General features: G+C 29.6%; 2 protein-coding genes across 2 annotated transcripts; one reads left to right on the forward strand and one right to left on the reverse strand.

The window, feature by feature from the left end:
* The first annotated feature begins 3,466 nt into the window (after positions 1-3,466).
* LOC130899442 (uncharacterized) lies at positions 3,467-5,332 on the forward strand. Its single transcript, XM_057809378.1, has 3 exons — positions 3,467-3,762; positions 4,638-4,802; positions 4,880-5,332. The coding sequence occupies exons 1-3, from the start codon at positions 3,669-3,671 to the stop codon at positions 5,077-5,079; spliced, it is 459 nt and encodes a 152-aa protein (XP_057665361.1). The 5' UTR covers positions 3,467-3,668; the 3' UTR covers positions 5,080-5,332.
* A 1,850-nt stretch (positions 5,333-7,182) lies between these two features.
* LOC130899441 (nibrin) lies at positions 7,183-16,294 on the reverse strand. The gene is made up of 9 exons (XM_057809377.1): positions 16,047-16,294; positions 15,723-15,838; positions 15,519-15,658; positions 14,965-15,124; positions 12,984-13,236; positions 12,315-12,843; positions 12,028-12,091; positions 10,348-10,827; positions 7,183-7,398 (listed from the first exon to the last, which is right to left on the reverse strand). The coding sequence occupies exons 1-9, from the start codon at positions 16,075-16,077 to the stop codon at positions 7,219-7,221; spliced, it is 1,953 nt and encodes a 650-aa protein (XP_057665360.1). The 5' UTR covers positions 16,078-16,294; the 3' UTR covers positions 7,183-7,218.
* Between the last annotated feature and the right edge of the window lie 1,077 nt (positions 16,295-17,371).

A 17,371-nucleotide genomic window follows, 5' to 3' on the forward strand; every position in this document is an offset into this window, starting at 1 on the left:
ACCCTGAGAGCGGCAACACCACCAAGTGAATATTAAATTAATATTAAATTGGCGTAATATTGTGCGAGAGAGAGAGAGAGCAGGATCTAGTAGGAAAACCAAAATGCTGTAATCATCCTTGCAATTTTTATGCAGCTTACAGTGAAAAAAATTCTTAAAACAATTTACAATAACAATAAACGTAAGAACGTTTTTAGAGCAAATTGTATAAAACTTTTCAGTTCTTTAAGCTGCTCTGTGAGGTCTACAGGAAACAAATATAGAACTGTTGAATAAACTTTCTCACAGATCTTAAAGAGTTTTTATAACACAGTTACAAAACAATCTCTTAAAAATTCTATAGCAGTTCTATATTGATGTCTTAGAATTCTGGTATAGAACAAATAAAGAACTCATAAATCATTTTCTAGCAGGGCATTTTGTTTTGTTATACAATTTTTGTGTTGCATGAATTGAAATCGTTTAAATGTATTTATTGATAACTAAATATTGTATCGCATTATAGAATGCTCTGCACATAGCAGAAATAATATGGATGGATCAAGAACCAAGACCTCATCAACCTGCATAAGAATACTCACACCATTATAAATTGCTTGATTGATATAGAGTTTATCACTGAGCAATAAATTTTAATGTGGAAAAAGATTTATTGTGAAATGAAATATGTGGTACATATTGACGCGCCCTCCGCTTACCTCAATTTACCCATGATGTTAGAAATTTTCAATATATATATATATATATATATATATATATATATATATATATATACATTTTTTTATTTATTGATATTTGGCAACCAACTGTATATAAAAATAGTAAAAAGTAAATATAATTATTGATTTCACTTTCCATTTATATTGTATTTATTTTAAAAAATATTTTTTTTTCTTTCTTCACAATATGGTGACAGAAAGAAAGGGGGAGATGGTGTTATTCTATAATGCACTAAGATTCTCATTAAAATTTTATTTAGTTTATTATTTCTTTCTTATGTTAAAATTAAAACACATTACTTTATGTATCTTACTTTTTTTGTAAATTAAATTAAATTTTTAACTAATAAATGTTATACTAGGGATTATCGTACAATTTTTATCTGTTAGAATTTATAAGGGGACGAATTAAGAAGCGGGTCTTACAAAGGGGGCGTTTGGTTCAAAAAGGTTGAGAAACTCTGGCCTAGACGGAGACGCGTTAGAAGAACTTCATCTCTACGATTTTTCGGTTGCACTAAGTGCCTTCTAGTGTAATAATCGTTGTCAAAAGACAAGTTAGGGTTATGCTTTTTCTTTATAGAAGAATGAAAAAAATATATATAGAAATTCATTGGGCGCATCCTCTTATCCCTTTTATATGGATAATTCCTAGAAGTGGAAGGTGTTCCGATTAAGTGAAACAAATAGTGTATCGTTCTCTCTCTCCTCCCAGCGCTTCAGTTATTACTGCGCATCTTTTGCGCGCATGAAAGCATGCGCAGTATAAAAAAGTGTCTCGAACGAGAGAGAAAATGAATATTGTCGGCACCGTAACGTAAGGACGTTTTTTCCCATACCAACTATTCATATAGGAGTATTACATATATAGCATTAATAGACAATCGAAGCGTGACGTCAGTCACGACCGTCATATTGTAATAGTTCACTTTCTAAACAAATTTTGTTAGACAGTGTGTGTTCTGTGTGACAGTGTTTTTAATTAGTTCACTGTTGTATAAAATTGTATGGTGTTTTGAGTTAGAAAGTATTTTTTGGAAAATTTCTCAAAGACAATACGAAAAAATCGGAAATCACTCAACACATATTCGGTCGTCACACTCCCTTAGCCTATTAATTACATAATTATGGTAGTACAGAGGCACCAACAAGAGGAAATCATAAGCAGCTAGTTATCATTATCGATTAAACAGATAATTCTCAAAAATCTGACACGATCTTTCAAAAGCTAACTAACTAACACTCTGATAGTTGAGGAGTTAAAAACTCATGGTTTATTAAAATATCCGTTCTAGTTTTGATTCCTTCATAATTAGAATTTATTAATATTAATTTATTAACGATGTTATGTAAAAATTACAAAAATCCTAATCATCCTTACTTACCATATAACATAAATGTAAGTTTGTTACATTTTGACGAGAAAATTACTTAACCGATCAACATGAAACTTTGTACACATAATTTTGGAGGTATTAAATATAACATCGTATATTTTTTATGAAAAAAATATTTTTTACAAAAGAATAAAAAAAATATTTGTCAGAAATCTCAAATCTAGCTTCCTCAACGCCACTTAGCATTCCAGTAATGAAGTTCCAACCCAATTCCAATTGACCATAGTTTCAGCTGTTTGGAATTTTTCTGTATTTAATGTTATGTTCTTCTCTCATTACATATGCAGTATAAAACTATTTGAATTTATGAGCTTAGGTGAAATTTTTGTGGTCATTATGATTCCAATATTCAATGCCAGTTCAAAAGGGTTCAGTTTCTTGTCAAGTTTAGCTTTGCTGTTACTTGAAAACTATAAATCACCATAGCAACAGAATTATACTCAGCATGTTTGGCAAACCATTTTTAAAGAACCTTATCTTCAGCACAAAAAATGAGATCAAACTGATTTGATAAACCATATTTTCAGCGCCGGATTAAGACTTGTAAGGCACGGGGCTAAAATAATGACGGGGTCCCCTTAAGGAATTCGGATACCCGAAAAAATAAAAAAATATCAATACGTTAGATTTGTAGTATCAACACATGAAAAAGTACAGAATGTTTTCCAAATGATGCCCCTCCCAGCCCCTAGCTTAATCCGGCCCTGCATAATTGTTATTACTGTTGGTCACCTATTCTTAAAAATAAGAACTGGCAGTAAATTAAACTATATTTCAAAAAATTCATTTTTATTGAAAAATGTATGGTGAAATATTACTAAATAAAGCTTAAGAAAGAAAATATGAAAACATTTTGCGATAAGAAAACTATAAATTGCAGCATTTAAAGGAGGGAACTGAAGTTCTAGGATAAATATTATAAATCCAGGGCAAAAAATGAAATTCAAAAGCAAAGAGCCAAATTACAGGACTTTTCCAGGATGTTCTCCAAATTCCAGGTTCAAGTCAATGCTACTCTTGATCTTAATGGCAAAGTCAATATAACTTTGTTGGTTTTCTTTCATGTTTCAGTTGAATGTAATTTGGGATCCTAATAACGAATATTTTGATTATTATTATCTAATCCATCCTGAATATTTTTTAATACAACACTTTTAGATCCCTTGAATTTATTGAATCAAAGTACAATAACTTTTTCTGTAGAAAAATTATATCGTTAGCTAAAAAATACGCTTATTATTACACAGCTGATTTGAATAAAAAAAAACTGCGCTCTCTGACCAAATTCAACAAACTAACATGGCGACACGCGTCAAGATGGCGCAGCGCATGCGCCTACTAATTCTAAGTTAATTGTTGTTGATAAATCAATCTTTTATTGCTGATTTGTTTATTTCGAGGAGCTACTGAATACCTTTTTCGATGACTTCGTAATAATAAGCCCACTAGATCAAATTAGTCTTGTACTTGTATCCCATCATCATATATATTTACGCACATTGACATTTGTCACGTTAATTTCTCGAAATAAATATTGCCAGAAGTTTGTACAATGAACTGTGAAACACAAACGAAAACTGAAGAAATAGATAAAAAAGAATTTTATTCAAGAGTGTTTGAATGTATCTCTTACATAATTCACAAATGTGAGTAAAAATAATTTAGTATACTATTATTATTATTATATGATATTGATTATGAATACAAATCAAGTTATTGTACTCAAATTTTTTTAACTATAATATTCCTGTAGTGTTTAAAATCCTGACAATTATTTATATTGTTTAACAATTAATAATAATTTTTCATTAAATTCCAAGTCATATTGTATTTGTACCTTTAATGCTGTATTTGTCAGTGCAATGTAAGAAAGCGGGGTATAAAGATCGATATTGGTCGAAACTTCAATCTTTACCTGATTTTTAAAACTAGTTTTCTATTTATAAAGTCATAAAATTATAACTATTTATCAGGAAAAAAATTATCTACCTTATAGTGCCGATATATATTCTCTTATTGATTTATTTCAGTAAAACAATTATAAATGAATTACAATTTTAAATAGCAATAAATAAATAATAACATTCATTTTTTATTCAACGTACCAACTGTACTGATAGCAGCAGAGCTGCATTATAGGAACAACCTTAGATATTTAGAGTATATAATTTTTGCATTTCCTTGTCTAAGGGGCAACAGATCGTATTGTCAAAATTATTATCAGCTGGTAATGAAGAGAGAATTGAATAAAAAATCTAACTACCCAAATGAAAAAATATCGACATTTTTCATTAAAATTAATTAAAATGAATATAATATGTACAATGATTGCGTTAATAAATAATGTTTTTGTATCTATGTATCAAAATCAGGTACTAAAATGGACTATTTTTTAAATTTAGAATTGGTAGGTATATTAATCTATTACTAAATTTATACAACTATACATTTCATGTCTGTCTAATAATTTTTACGATTGTTTTGCAGCAGTTGATATTCAATTATAAAATAATTATTTTAGGTCCTTTACTCCAAAAATTATTTCTAAAATGGTGCACATTATCTCCAAAAGAGAAAGTATTATTAAATTACTTACTTCGTTACATTGGAGATGCCGACCAAATAGATTTATACGCACCTATTATACAAGGTCTTACTTATTGGAGTGATATTCAAGACACAGAAGGTGAAAAATTTTTTAATATTTCTTTTTTGCACAAAAAGACGATTATATTTTCAATATTTAGTTAAATTTATTTTAAGGTGCGTGTGGTTTTAGTGGGAGTCCTCAAGATTTCAAATTTAGTATACATGAAGAAAGACGTATTTTTCAAACAATTATATTAATCGATCAGGTGGTAACCAATATACTTTTGAGACCAACGTTATGCAATGAAATTAAGAAGTTGAATGCTGATAACAGTTCTGAAAATGAAGATATTACTGGACAAGGCGATAAATAAACATCTACAATTTAAACTTTTATTTTTGATTAATTACGTATCTGATTCAATATCTGATATGTATCTGATTAATACATATTTTTTAATTCGTTAATTATTGTTATGAGTACAGAGAGGACATTAAAAATTTAGTAAATACTAGATTATTGTGGTTCCTTATGTAATGTCTTAATTAGTTTTCTATGTTTATGTATGTGCATTGTTGAAAAGTTTGAGTATTTCAAATGTAAATATATTTTAATACAAAACCGAATGAATATTATTATTATTCTGAATATTAGTTTTAAAATATTTTCATTCAATTAAATGGTTACTTTGGGATTCTATTCAATCTTAGAAACACTATCAAGTTTCATTGCTAAACTAAAAACTAAAAGTTTTGGAAAATACCATAGCTCATTAGAATTACAAAAAAAAATGTGTTGAAACAGTTTTTCGGCATTTAAAAATCGCTAAAGTTATAAAATGTTTGCATGTATCCATCCTTATTTTAACAAATTTTGTAAGATTTAGATCTTTAGTAGGCATTTCAAGAGAAAACCTAATTTTATAAATCTACCATTCTGAAGCAATTACTACAATTGCAGTTTTCAAAAGTTAATCTTAACGCAGATAGTCAAATGATTCGAAGAAAATGTATTGGTATTCCTAGCCTGAAATGCAAAGTGGTTTTAAATCCTTAACCCCGAGTCTACATAGGTTGTAGACCAATTTGTGTCAGCTCTTAGTTATTTTCTACTTATGAAGAGATAACACCGATTCATGCTTTGCAGTGTTGAAGTATTTTATTGATTTTCATTAGTAATATTCCTAAAAGAAGCAACTTTGATATTATATAGGATAAAAAGGATATTATAAGTTAGATATTAAGAATATTCAAACTATTAATCAGGCGGATGGTATAGATAGATGTTAGTCACAGGTTGAAAATGGTAAAACAAGTTTTGGAAAATATATGCCATAGCTCATTAGAATTATATCTGGAGAAAAAATATATTGAAAAAATTTTTCAACATTTAAAAATATCTAGTTTTGAAATGTTTGCATATATCCTTAGTAAATAGCATATTGTGCAAAATAGAACAAATTTTGCAAGATGTAGAACTTTGGCAGGCGTTTCAAGACAAAACCCAATTTTATAAATTTGCGAGCAATTACTATTATTGCTATTTTCAAAAATCTAGATAGTAAAACAATTCAAAGAAAATGTATTAATACATTATAATTTGGAATGTTTTGTCGATATATTGAAAAGGGAATAATATACTTTTTAATCGAAATTAATTGTTAATGCCATTTGGTTAAAAAATCTTTAACGCCATCCATATCTTTTTCAGATTTTGACTTTAGAACTGCCCATGTTTTATCATAGTACAAGATGACGGTATCGTCAGCAAAACTCAAGATTTGGCCAGATGTTTCTATAGTGAATAAGTTATTTATATATATTATGAAGAACAAAATAGTTCCTTGTGGATTCCTGTTTTAATTTCCATTTTTTCACTTATTTGGTTATTTATCCGGGCCATTTACTGTCTTTAATAAAGAACTTCGTATTAAATCTAGCGGAAATCTAGAAAAAATTGACGGAATAACGTCTGGCTACCTGTTAAATTTCACCCCCGAACAACTGGTTCCTAACATCGGATATGTGATATTAGGGGACCGAAACTGTCCGATATTATGTCACACAACCTAACTAAATTCATTGTTATTTTTAAAGAGAAGGAATTATTCAACTTGATGATATTTCATATGCCAGGACAGAAATCTGCTGAGACCGATAATATATATATATATACACATAAATTGTCTCAAGAACAAAAAGGCACAGAATATTAAGTCTCAGTGATCTGTAATTTTACCAGAAGTTATCTTATTTCTTGTTCTTTTGATTACTATATTAGTTTACAGATGACGCTGTCTGGTTGAAGAAATATTGGGAGCCTATGCGGTATAACGCTACTATACTTGAAAAAGGTTTAAAAACAAAACTGTAAAGAGACATAGTTAAAACAACAATAATTAAGTTTATAACCACCTTATTCATGTTGAGTCAGTTTTAGTAATTAAAGATCTTGACTAAAGTACTGTAAGTCATAATAATGGTATTTTACTATATTTTTATTGATGAAATTTTCATATTTCAAAGATTTTTAATTTATGTTTTTGTTTTCTATTTAATGAAGGTGGTCTTTCATCATCAGAATCATATGCTATTTGTCTTCTAGTGTCATTTATACCAGTTGTATTTGTACAGCTCAACAATCTGAAAGAATCTTGACCAATAACTTTCGTTTGAGGATAAACAGGTTTCACCTAAAACAAGTTTGAACAGTCATATTCCTTATTTTAATTTGTTTCAATAAAAAATATACCGAACTGCAAAAACCTACTAAATATAGTAACAAATTTTTAAATAAATTGACATATTTTCTATCAAAAATGACATGAAATCGAGGAGGTAACAGGAAACATCAACGGTTATATTATATTTCAATTGAAAGTTTGAATAATATGTACACTATAATTCAAGTTTCTAACGACATAAAAGATTGCATATATGAGAAACAGAATCAAAATCCTCCAAGTCAATCTACAGAAATTTCCAGAAAAGTGGAAAAAATTTTAAAAACAGACAAATGACTTGTAACAAAAATAAGCTTAGGCTGCAAAGGGGTTGAGCTATAAAAACTATACTAACTGTTATTTTTACTTTTTTTACATTTTAATTATGTATAGGCTTAGTAAAAAATCTTGACTTTAATTAATTATTACACAAATTGCAAATTATTATAAAATAAAATTTAATGTTTTGTAAAAAGTGAACAAAGTTTTTATTGTTATATTAGATCACACAATATCTGTATCAATTAAGTCATAATATTCTTCTTCATTGTTGTGACCTCCGGCTTCTTGGTTCTCCAAATCTCGATAAAATTTTGGCGTCTCGTGATTTCTCCACCCTTGTCTAAAGTGCTTTGTTAACAATTTCGCAACATACTCTATTTTTCAGCTTCAAGGCTGACCTCCATGTTGATGGCTTTTGGGTTTATGTGAGACATATTAAACTTTATGACAGATTTTGCTTGACAAGCTTTAGTTCTATAAAAAACTTCAGACGATACCAGAATGTTATTTTTCTTCTTGTTCTTTTTTAGCATAATCCTTTTTGATGGATTGAACTTGAAGTGACACAAGTTCAGTTATTTTTGCACTTTTTCAGATTCAAACTTCCAGTGTTTAACCAGGACAGTGACTCTAACATGATGAACGCTTCCATGTTTCCCCAGAACTTCTTCATACTCTTCTGGCTTAATAATAGTATCCTTCTTTTTCAATTCTTTATTAAGCAATCCAAATACCCTGTGGAAAATAAAACATAAAGGGTAAACAACTGGTAGAGGATCATGGATAGTCACGTGAAGAAACTAGGCGATTGACCAATTGGATTTGGCGGATTCTAAAACTGAAAATGGAGTAAATCAAAGTCAAAATACAATAGGATATGACGGAATTTGCTAGAAAATAACAGTTATACTGAATTCAGCATGGAAAAATCTATAGATAGAAACAATATCAAACTCAACTTTGAGACAATATGGACTTGGCGGTTTTTGATTCTAGACACCTCATATACAAAATACAATGTTGAAATAGTTATTTACGTAACTAGTTATATAAAGAACGAAATTTTTCAACAGGTATAATATTTGCCAAAACGAACGTTGTCAAAGGTTATAATGCACTCCACGAGGACCTTAAATTGTGTGGTATAAATTCTTTTAAATCTGACTACAGAACAAATTTCTTTAGTAAACAAATATGTAACTAACTTCATCTTTTTCGAGTTTTTGTAATTATTTGATTAATTTATATCTGAGACTGGATAAAGTTCTTTTGCATAGTTAAGCAGCTGGAAGTGATTAGGTAGAAGAATAACATAAATGTTAAATCTTACCACTCCTGTTGCGTATATTGTATATTGTGTATATTGTATATTTTGTAAATTGTATTGTTACACAAATCAGACCAAGAAAGACGATTTATTATTATTATAATAAAAATCTAAATCATTTGAATCCAAAACAATGGGAATGCTGCTCGACGCTCAAATTTAACCATCTACAATGACCTGAATACACCATTTATCAATGCTGTCATCAGAATCAATACAAACAATTATAAAGACCACTGTGTAAACAACAGCAATTAACTGATCTATATCTATAAGATAAACTGGCAATGAACGGTAGCTGCCACAAGACACACTTGATTTCATCCGGATCATTACTTTCAGCTTATTCCATGCCTTTTCAAGTGTGGCGTCTATTACGTGTCAATTTTTTGTAACTGCTTTGCACAGATTCTTCACCACTCTCCATATCTAGTAGCAGCATTTGCAAGCTTTGCACTCAAGCGCTGCATTTTTCCTTTTGGAAGCAAGGGACTTGGTTGGCACCATTTTCCAGTTGAGACCTATTTCGTCCACATTGTAAATGTTCTTGGGTACAAAACCATCAGCTTTGCAAAATTCGTTAAATGTCTTCTTAAAATTTTCGGCAGATACATCAGCTGACAGTCTTCCACCTTGTATGTCTAGCTTCCTTAACCCGTGCGTTGAAACAAGCCAGTTGTAGCTTTGAAATTAGGATCACCCTTCATTATTTGATTTATTTGCAGTGCTTTTTAACAAATAATCCGTCCGTTAATTGGTTGTCCTTGACTTGACTTGCATAAACTAAGTATACATTGCCAAGTCCAACTCCTGATTGCCTGCTGATTTCATTGATTTTCTTTTTGTGTTCTAATCTTCACTGTCTAGTTTGGAAGCATAGTCTTTGATAATTTGACGCTGTTTTTTAGTGTCCGAAACAACTTGATTTATCGGCAAATACAGTACAATATGTAATCACAAATATAACAACTTAACCAGCGAATGACGATCTTGGCGCTCCAGGTGGCTAAATCTTGGAACTGCAACGAGCGCTACACAAGGCGAAACGAAAGTTAGAACATCAGGCATGGAAATACATCGAAACCTCGCACGCGGGTACAATTTATGGCCGGTATTTGGATAATTGATACTCTACTGTATTTATTTTCTTTCATATGATTTCACTTTCTATTGGTTGGATATTATTTGAGAGAATAAGCAAAAATTTGCATAGTAAGCTTCTTAACTAGCAGTCGTAGCTTTTTGCAGATCAGTTCTTATAAAAAAAATGGACATCAGTTATAGAAAATCCACATTACAATATCTCTCACCTTTTTGAATTTCTTGAAATTCGTGCATTTTGAAAAATCATTGCAATCAACTTCGTCGCTAGGAATTCTCGATCTAAAACTAGCTTCTGATAAAACCTCGACCCGAACTTTTTTTTCAAACATTTTAATAAATTGTAGTAATTCAGAACTGATTTCCTCTGGTTCTTCAGTTTTGACGTTATCGCAATATCTTTTGGAATGCCACGTAGAATTGGAATTATCGTTACTGTTTCCTGATACACTAGTGTATTTTATTTGTTCTCCTTTTGATATGTTGTCGATAAATTGCGTACTCGAAAATAAAGGTTTGCCTATATCCTCCTCAAGGTTTTTAATAAATGGATTGTTATTTTCTGTTTGATTTTTTAAAGGCTTTTCATCGAGTTGTTCAGTTAAAAAGGGATTTTTAGCTTTTCTCTTTATTGGAATTTCTTCCGAATCGCTGTCTTCTATTGTCTTCCTTTTTTGAGATTGGCGTTTCTAGAACATAAATCTTTTAAAATCAAGAAGAAAATGCTCTCAAGATTATAATTTAATAGAAAAACTTTTGATTTAAAAAAAGGAGGAAAGTATTTAAAGTAGTAAATTCAATGAGGTGCTCTCATTGTAGATTTTCGTCACTAGTAAGTAAAAGTATTTGAAAAAAAGTCAAGGATGTCAAGATCAGAAATTGGGAGTGACCACTACCTAGTGGTGATGAAAATAAAAACGAATGAAATTAACGAACAGACAGAAGAGCACAAAAGAAGCACACTGAATAAAGAAATTAGATGCTATAAATTCAGAGAAACTGCAAATAAAACGAGATACCAAGAAATGATAAAACAAAAAATTAAAAGACAAGATACAACACAAGAAATGTGGATAATATTTAGAAATATAATAATAAATGCAGAAGAAAAGAATGTGGAACGTCAATAATAGTCATCAAGCCACACAAGAGAATAAATAGGTGGTCTGAGATCATAAAAGATGCAATTAAAAAGAAAAAAATGGAGGCATAAGGAATAAGATCAACAAAAATTGAACAAAAGACACAGGAAAGAATGAAAACTGCCGTAGAAAATGGAGCTCACGTAATGACTCAACTCTAGCATTTCTTACACATGAAAATGTAGGAAAGCTTCAGGATAAAAAGCGGCCAATTTACTAATTTGTTTAATTGATTCCATACCCTCAACCATCCTCACAGTACTAGAATTAATAACCTTTATAAAGTACCCCAACATCGCAAGGCAATTTTCAAAAAGCTTTTTTGTATACCTCGGTTCAAATGTTGAATATGTTAATCGGAAAACAATAAAAACCTCTCATTTAAATCTTTTTGTGTGGATGTAGAAAAGTATCTTCTAAGCAGGCAAATGATTACCTTATTTTTTGTTTTTAATCTATAAAAAACTTGGAATTTTGGTAACATACATATTATTTGTAAGTAATTTTTTCATTATAGTTAAGTTATTTTTATGATGGCAAGAAAACTCTTTCTTTCTTTCTCATTTTTTCCTTAACCAATTTTTATGATAATTATAATAATAGAACCACTGTGTAAGATCTCTCCACTCTAAAGTTGAGACATAACAACTATTAGCAAATTTTAGCATTGCTTTTTGAATCTCAAAATCAAAGTTGTTTATGGTTTGTTATAGAAAACAAAAAACAGTAATTGAGTTTAATTCTTACCATAGAAAAAATTTCTTTTTGTTTATCTTTCCTCGTTTGACTTTTTCTCTCATCTTCTACAGACCTAAAAGCAGAATTTGACCAATGAGGAACTGATATAAAAATAATAACACAATTGCAGCTCTATTTTGACTATGCTACATTCTTGTCATTAGAATTTCTACGATTTATTTTAATAAGTTTGCTTTATTTTATTTTTAATTTACAGCATTTTATGCTATAAACATTACCCAAAAAGAAGAATTTTTTCATATTACAAATATAACAACAACCAAGGCGAATTATACCTTGTTATATCAGTTTCATCTTTTTTGACTTTTTTTGTTGGGTTTCCTGCATCAATACTATCGCAAACTCTTTTTTGTGTCACTTTTTCTTCTGCCGCTGCATCATCTTCGGTTAAGTCTATTTCATCTTCTATTTTCACTTGTTTCATTATAGGAGGTGCAGTCATTTGAACAGAATCTACTGTTTCTTGAATACTTTTCTGTGCTGTACTAGTTTCAATTCCAAAATCTTGAGTTTGAGTATTGTGAACCAACAAGTTATTTTGTGTTGTTTCTATTTGATTTGGTGCATTGAAAACTTCAATCACTCTGTTGAAACTAGGATTACAATCTTTCTCACAGGATCCGTGTATTATAGCCATTGCGATTTCTTGTATGGGTATAGTACGTTTGTTTTGTTTCAAAACATGTTTCATTATTTCTTTGTAGTTTTTGTCATCTACATCTTTATAACTTTGCATGACTAAATGTTTTTCTGTTAGATCTTTCATCTTTATGGGATTGTTCTCCCAAGAGCTGCAAGTACCTCCTACAAAAAAGAATAATAAATAACCAGAGCAGCTTTTTATATATCTATTGCTAGAAGTTTAAAATACTACATATTTATCACTAACCATACAAGTTGCTGAAAATTACCAAATTTTGTTATGAAATTAAAAGGATACTAGCCTGCTTTTCTTATCAAATCTTTCACTTGCTTTTCTTCTTTTTCCAAATAAAATAGAAAATGTTTGCCCATAAACAAGTTTTTTCTAGGTGCAGCTTTTTTAAATTCAACTCTGTTCAATAAAGCCTCTGCTAGTGGAGGGTTATTATAATCAGTTATTTTAGGTGGAGCAATACTTTTAGACACATTCTCTACAAATTTTGCCCAAAATGCCGGTACAACTATAGGTTTGTCCTCCAAGAGAGCATGTAGTACCTAAAAATCTCAAGTGGAGTTATTCGCTTTCTTACAGGAGCTCAACAGGTATTAAAATTAAACCAGTTCGGTTATCAATGTTGTCTATTGTAATATGCCAATCGGCTTGTTACGTTTTTCCTCAAATATTTTGAACGTTCCTTTATTCACGTATAATGGAAGAGTAATCACTTCTGATTTATTTATTCTAAGTTAATTTCCTCAAAAACTTGAATGTTAGAATAAACAAATCCGAAGTGAGTACTGTGCCATAATACATAACAAGCCAAATGGACATAGATAGAAACTTGATGTTACAAAATTAATTCTCATAAGTAAACAATTCAGTATTCTTATTTCATTGGTTTAGATGATGAACTGTTTTAGCGTCATATGAGACTTCATCATAAAAACATACAAATCTTGGTGGACGAAAAAAGTAATGAGACTATAGGTTATCTGGCAATGTTGTAGCTACCAACCTGTGCTAGACAAGTTTTTCTATCTCGTCCTTTTTATTAGTGCAACACACACACACAGCACCATAGGAAATGATTCGTTTGTGTGACGTCACAAGATGGCACCGACGAAATATAAAAAAACTATTTTATAATTATACATGAATGTTATTAGCAGGAAAATACACACTTGCCACTTGATATTTAGACATTTTTTTGTATTGGAGACTCCAGTAGTATTTCAATACAAATGGACGTGGGAGACCCTAATTTGAATTTAATAACATCTCTTTTCATAATGGATATACGAGAAAGTGCATGGAGTTTGACAATGTCAATGTATATTACTACATCACTATTGGCATTATAATGAGATACACTTGAAATTTTACAACTGTTATCTGTTTATCCAATACATAAAATTCATTATTCACTTTAGTCTCTTAACCTTTTAAAAAAAGAGCGGAATATTTGTGAAAGGTTGCCATAGATATAGGGGGGATGATTTAACTATATAACTTGACAGATCGTAGGTTGATTTGGAAAGGAAATGGCTACCAAATTTGTTGATTGGCATTATTTTATGGTCTACAAACTACTGATATAAAATAGCTGTTTCCACTTAATTTATTGAATTATACCACTCTCAAGCAACTCTTCAATAATAGATACAATAGATACAAGGAGGTAAAGATTAATACTTGGAAATATTATAAAATGCAAACTTAAAATGGGGATTGGTGTGAGGCGAAAAGAAGGTGGTATTAATAAAAAATCTGTAATTGGATCATCTGAAAAACGTGTGTGTAACAATTGCTGGAGTCTTTGCAAAGTCAAGGGGTTACAAAATTGATACTTTCATATATGAATCATATATTTCATTTAATAAACCAATGGTTATGAGAATTGTCACAAAATTATTGAATAAATGAAATTATTGATATTATTTTTGCTCTATTCTTCATGAAAGCTTTTTGTTAATATTTACTGATAATTTACTGCTAATGGTAAAAATTAGCTATAGTCTCTCGAGCCAACAGTACGATGTCTTTTTTACTTGTTTATTTTCCAGAAGTTGCAAATATATAATTTTGGAATTCCGGAGAATATTCAAAAAGCCGACCAGTTGAAGATTCCCAACGCTGTTACAAGAGAGACAACAATAACTCGTTTTTATTTTGAAATCAAACCTTAAGTAAATAAGAAATAAGTTTCATTACTTCTTTCACACACTTCGTATGTATACAATTGTAATAAAAAATATGTACGATGAAAAAAAATTGCATTTTACCTTTACTGTCAAACTAATTTTTTGCAAAGTAAGGTGAGTGCACTCTGAAGTCCAATTATCTAAATACCTTCCTTGAATGGTATCAAGTTGTTTTTTCAAAGCTTCTTTACAATTATCAGATAATTGAGTGGCTGTAGTTACAAAGTGAATTTGATGAAATCTCAAAAAAAAGAACAAATTAAATATAATAAACTATTGAGTTTATGTTTCTAATTAAGCAAAAAGATAAAATCTGTGGGACAATATTTTAGTAGAAACAAGAAATTTTGAGGCTATTCTTAATGTAATTATCCTCAATAATTTATATACATTTTGATAACAAAATCTTCAGATATTGAAGATAAAATATATGTGTGACAGTGCAAGTGACGGCTCAATGGTAGTGAACATATTAATAATAATGAATTTATTTAGAGAAAAATGATTCACTCAATGTGTTCGAAATGTATATTATCAATAGTTTCAAAAATTTCAACGTAATGAAGGAAATAAACAAGAAAATATTTTCACATATTTACCTACAACATATTATTCTAATACATTTATCAACTTACTTAAATATGCTGCTAAAGACACCAAACTGAACTTTATCATTTTCCTTAAGATCCACTTCAACATTTGGTGTTAGTTCTTTCTTATTGATAAAAGTTTTATATGTGGATTTTAAATCTTCAATAGTAACCTTATGACCATCCTAAAAAGTATAATGTACCTTAATAATCATCAAAGAAACTTTTATTACAAAAGGAGTAACTTACTTTGATGCAAATTTTAGCATGTGCTCTACTTATGGAAGTATCATTTTCTATCAATATATCACAATTTTTTCGACCAATAATAAATTCATTCTGATTAATAAGATAAAACGTTTTACCTGGAAAATGAATGTATATTTTAGTTTGTTATTCTAAACAAAACAATAGAATTTGTTTATTTACTATTTTGTTAATTAGTTTTTTGGAATACAAACAATTAATAAGTCAATGATGTTAATCATTGACAACTAGTGTTAGAATAATACATAATAATTGAGTTACGACAATGACAAGAGCAAATGATTTTCAACATTATTATCTACTCACCAGTACTAATATTTTGCAAATAATATAACATTTTCAATCTATTTTAGTTTTCCCTTAAAAATAATGTTTAAATCATATGTTTGACATTTACTACAATCAAATTCTCAGTTTAACCAACATTGGAAATTGAATTCAACTTCTTGCCGCAATTCATTACATATTGGATGCTTTCCACTAAGCACTAAACACATCACGTGCACAACCACGATTTTTCCCGTTCCACTTAATCCAAAGCTTTATAATTGTAAACAAAAATGGAATGGCTTACGAGGCGTTTCGAGCGCTGAGATAAATATTAACGAATGGAAAAAAGAAAAAATAAAGCGAAAGCTTTAAGAGATTATGTTATAATTTGTAAGTTATTGAATTTTGTAGTGGAATGCTTAATTGAGTTACATTGAAGTAAAATCAAAATATAAGATTCTGCGGCGATAGTAAAATATTTGATGGTGCGTCACAAAATTCCTCCAAAGGACTAATAATGAGTTATATTCTCATGGTTGTAATCTGCGTTGTTTGAGTTTTGAAAATTTCGATAATTCTTTCATAGATTACTCCGACCAATCTTTTGACAAGGGTCGTCGTGATCGTTAGTCATAACGTCATGAGTGAAGTTCTCTCTCTCGCTGCCATTCATTTTAAATTGATTCGTAATTTTGCACCATACTCTGCAGATACTTCGAATGCAAATTAATTGATGAAACGAAAATTTATTGTTTTTGTATATCGACAATTTATTTACGTTTTACACATATATTAAGTGAACATTAATCTAATTATAATGAGTACATGTCATAAAAATTGACTGTTTTATTGGCATATTAGTCGAAATGTCAAGGATTTTTGAATTATACGAAGTTTATAAGTTTATAGATGTTGAAATATGTCTTGTGAATGAATATTTAAGGAGCAATTCGCATTGGTTTTTTGAAAAAGCGTGGGAAGAATGTCGATGATGACAACAAAACAAAAATATATATTCCAAGGTTAATTAGACAACCGTGAGAAGAATTTAATTATATCAATGCACGATGTTATCTTAAATTGATAAGAATTATTTGAATTATGGTTATATGTTTCATAGCTTGAATAATATGAATAGATTTTAAGTATATATTAGTTTCGTAGTCATTTGAAATATGTTCCGTTTTTAAATGGAAGTAAAATAAAACCACTTCAGCTGAGGATTTACTTTTCTGTTATGTTTTCGGCTTAAGTATAATAGAAAGCCAAATCTAATATAAACCTTGAGATGTAGTTGTTGCTGTTTGTATCAGGAATATTTGAATATTAATATTTTCGTTCAATATTCGAGACCTAATTTT

The sequence above is a fragment of the Diorhabda carinulata genome, chromosome 11 (assembly GCF_026250575.1).
Source record: "Diorhabda carinulata isolate Delta chromosome 11, icDioCari1.1, whole genome shotgun sequence".
NCBI lineage: Eukaryota > Metazoa > Arthropoda > Insecta > Coleoptera > Chrysomelidae > Diorhabda > Diorhabda carinulata.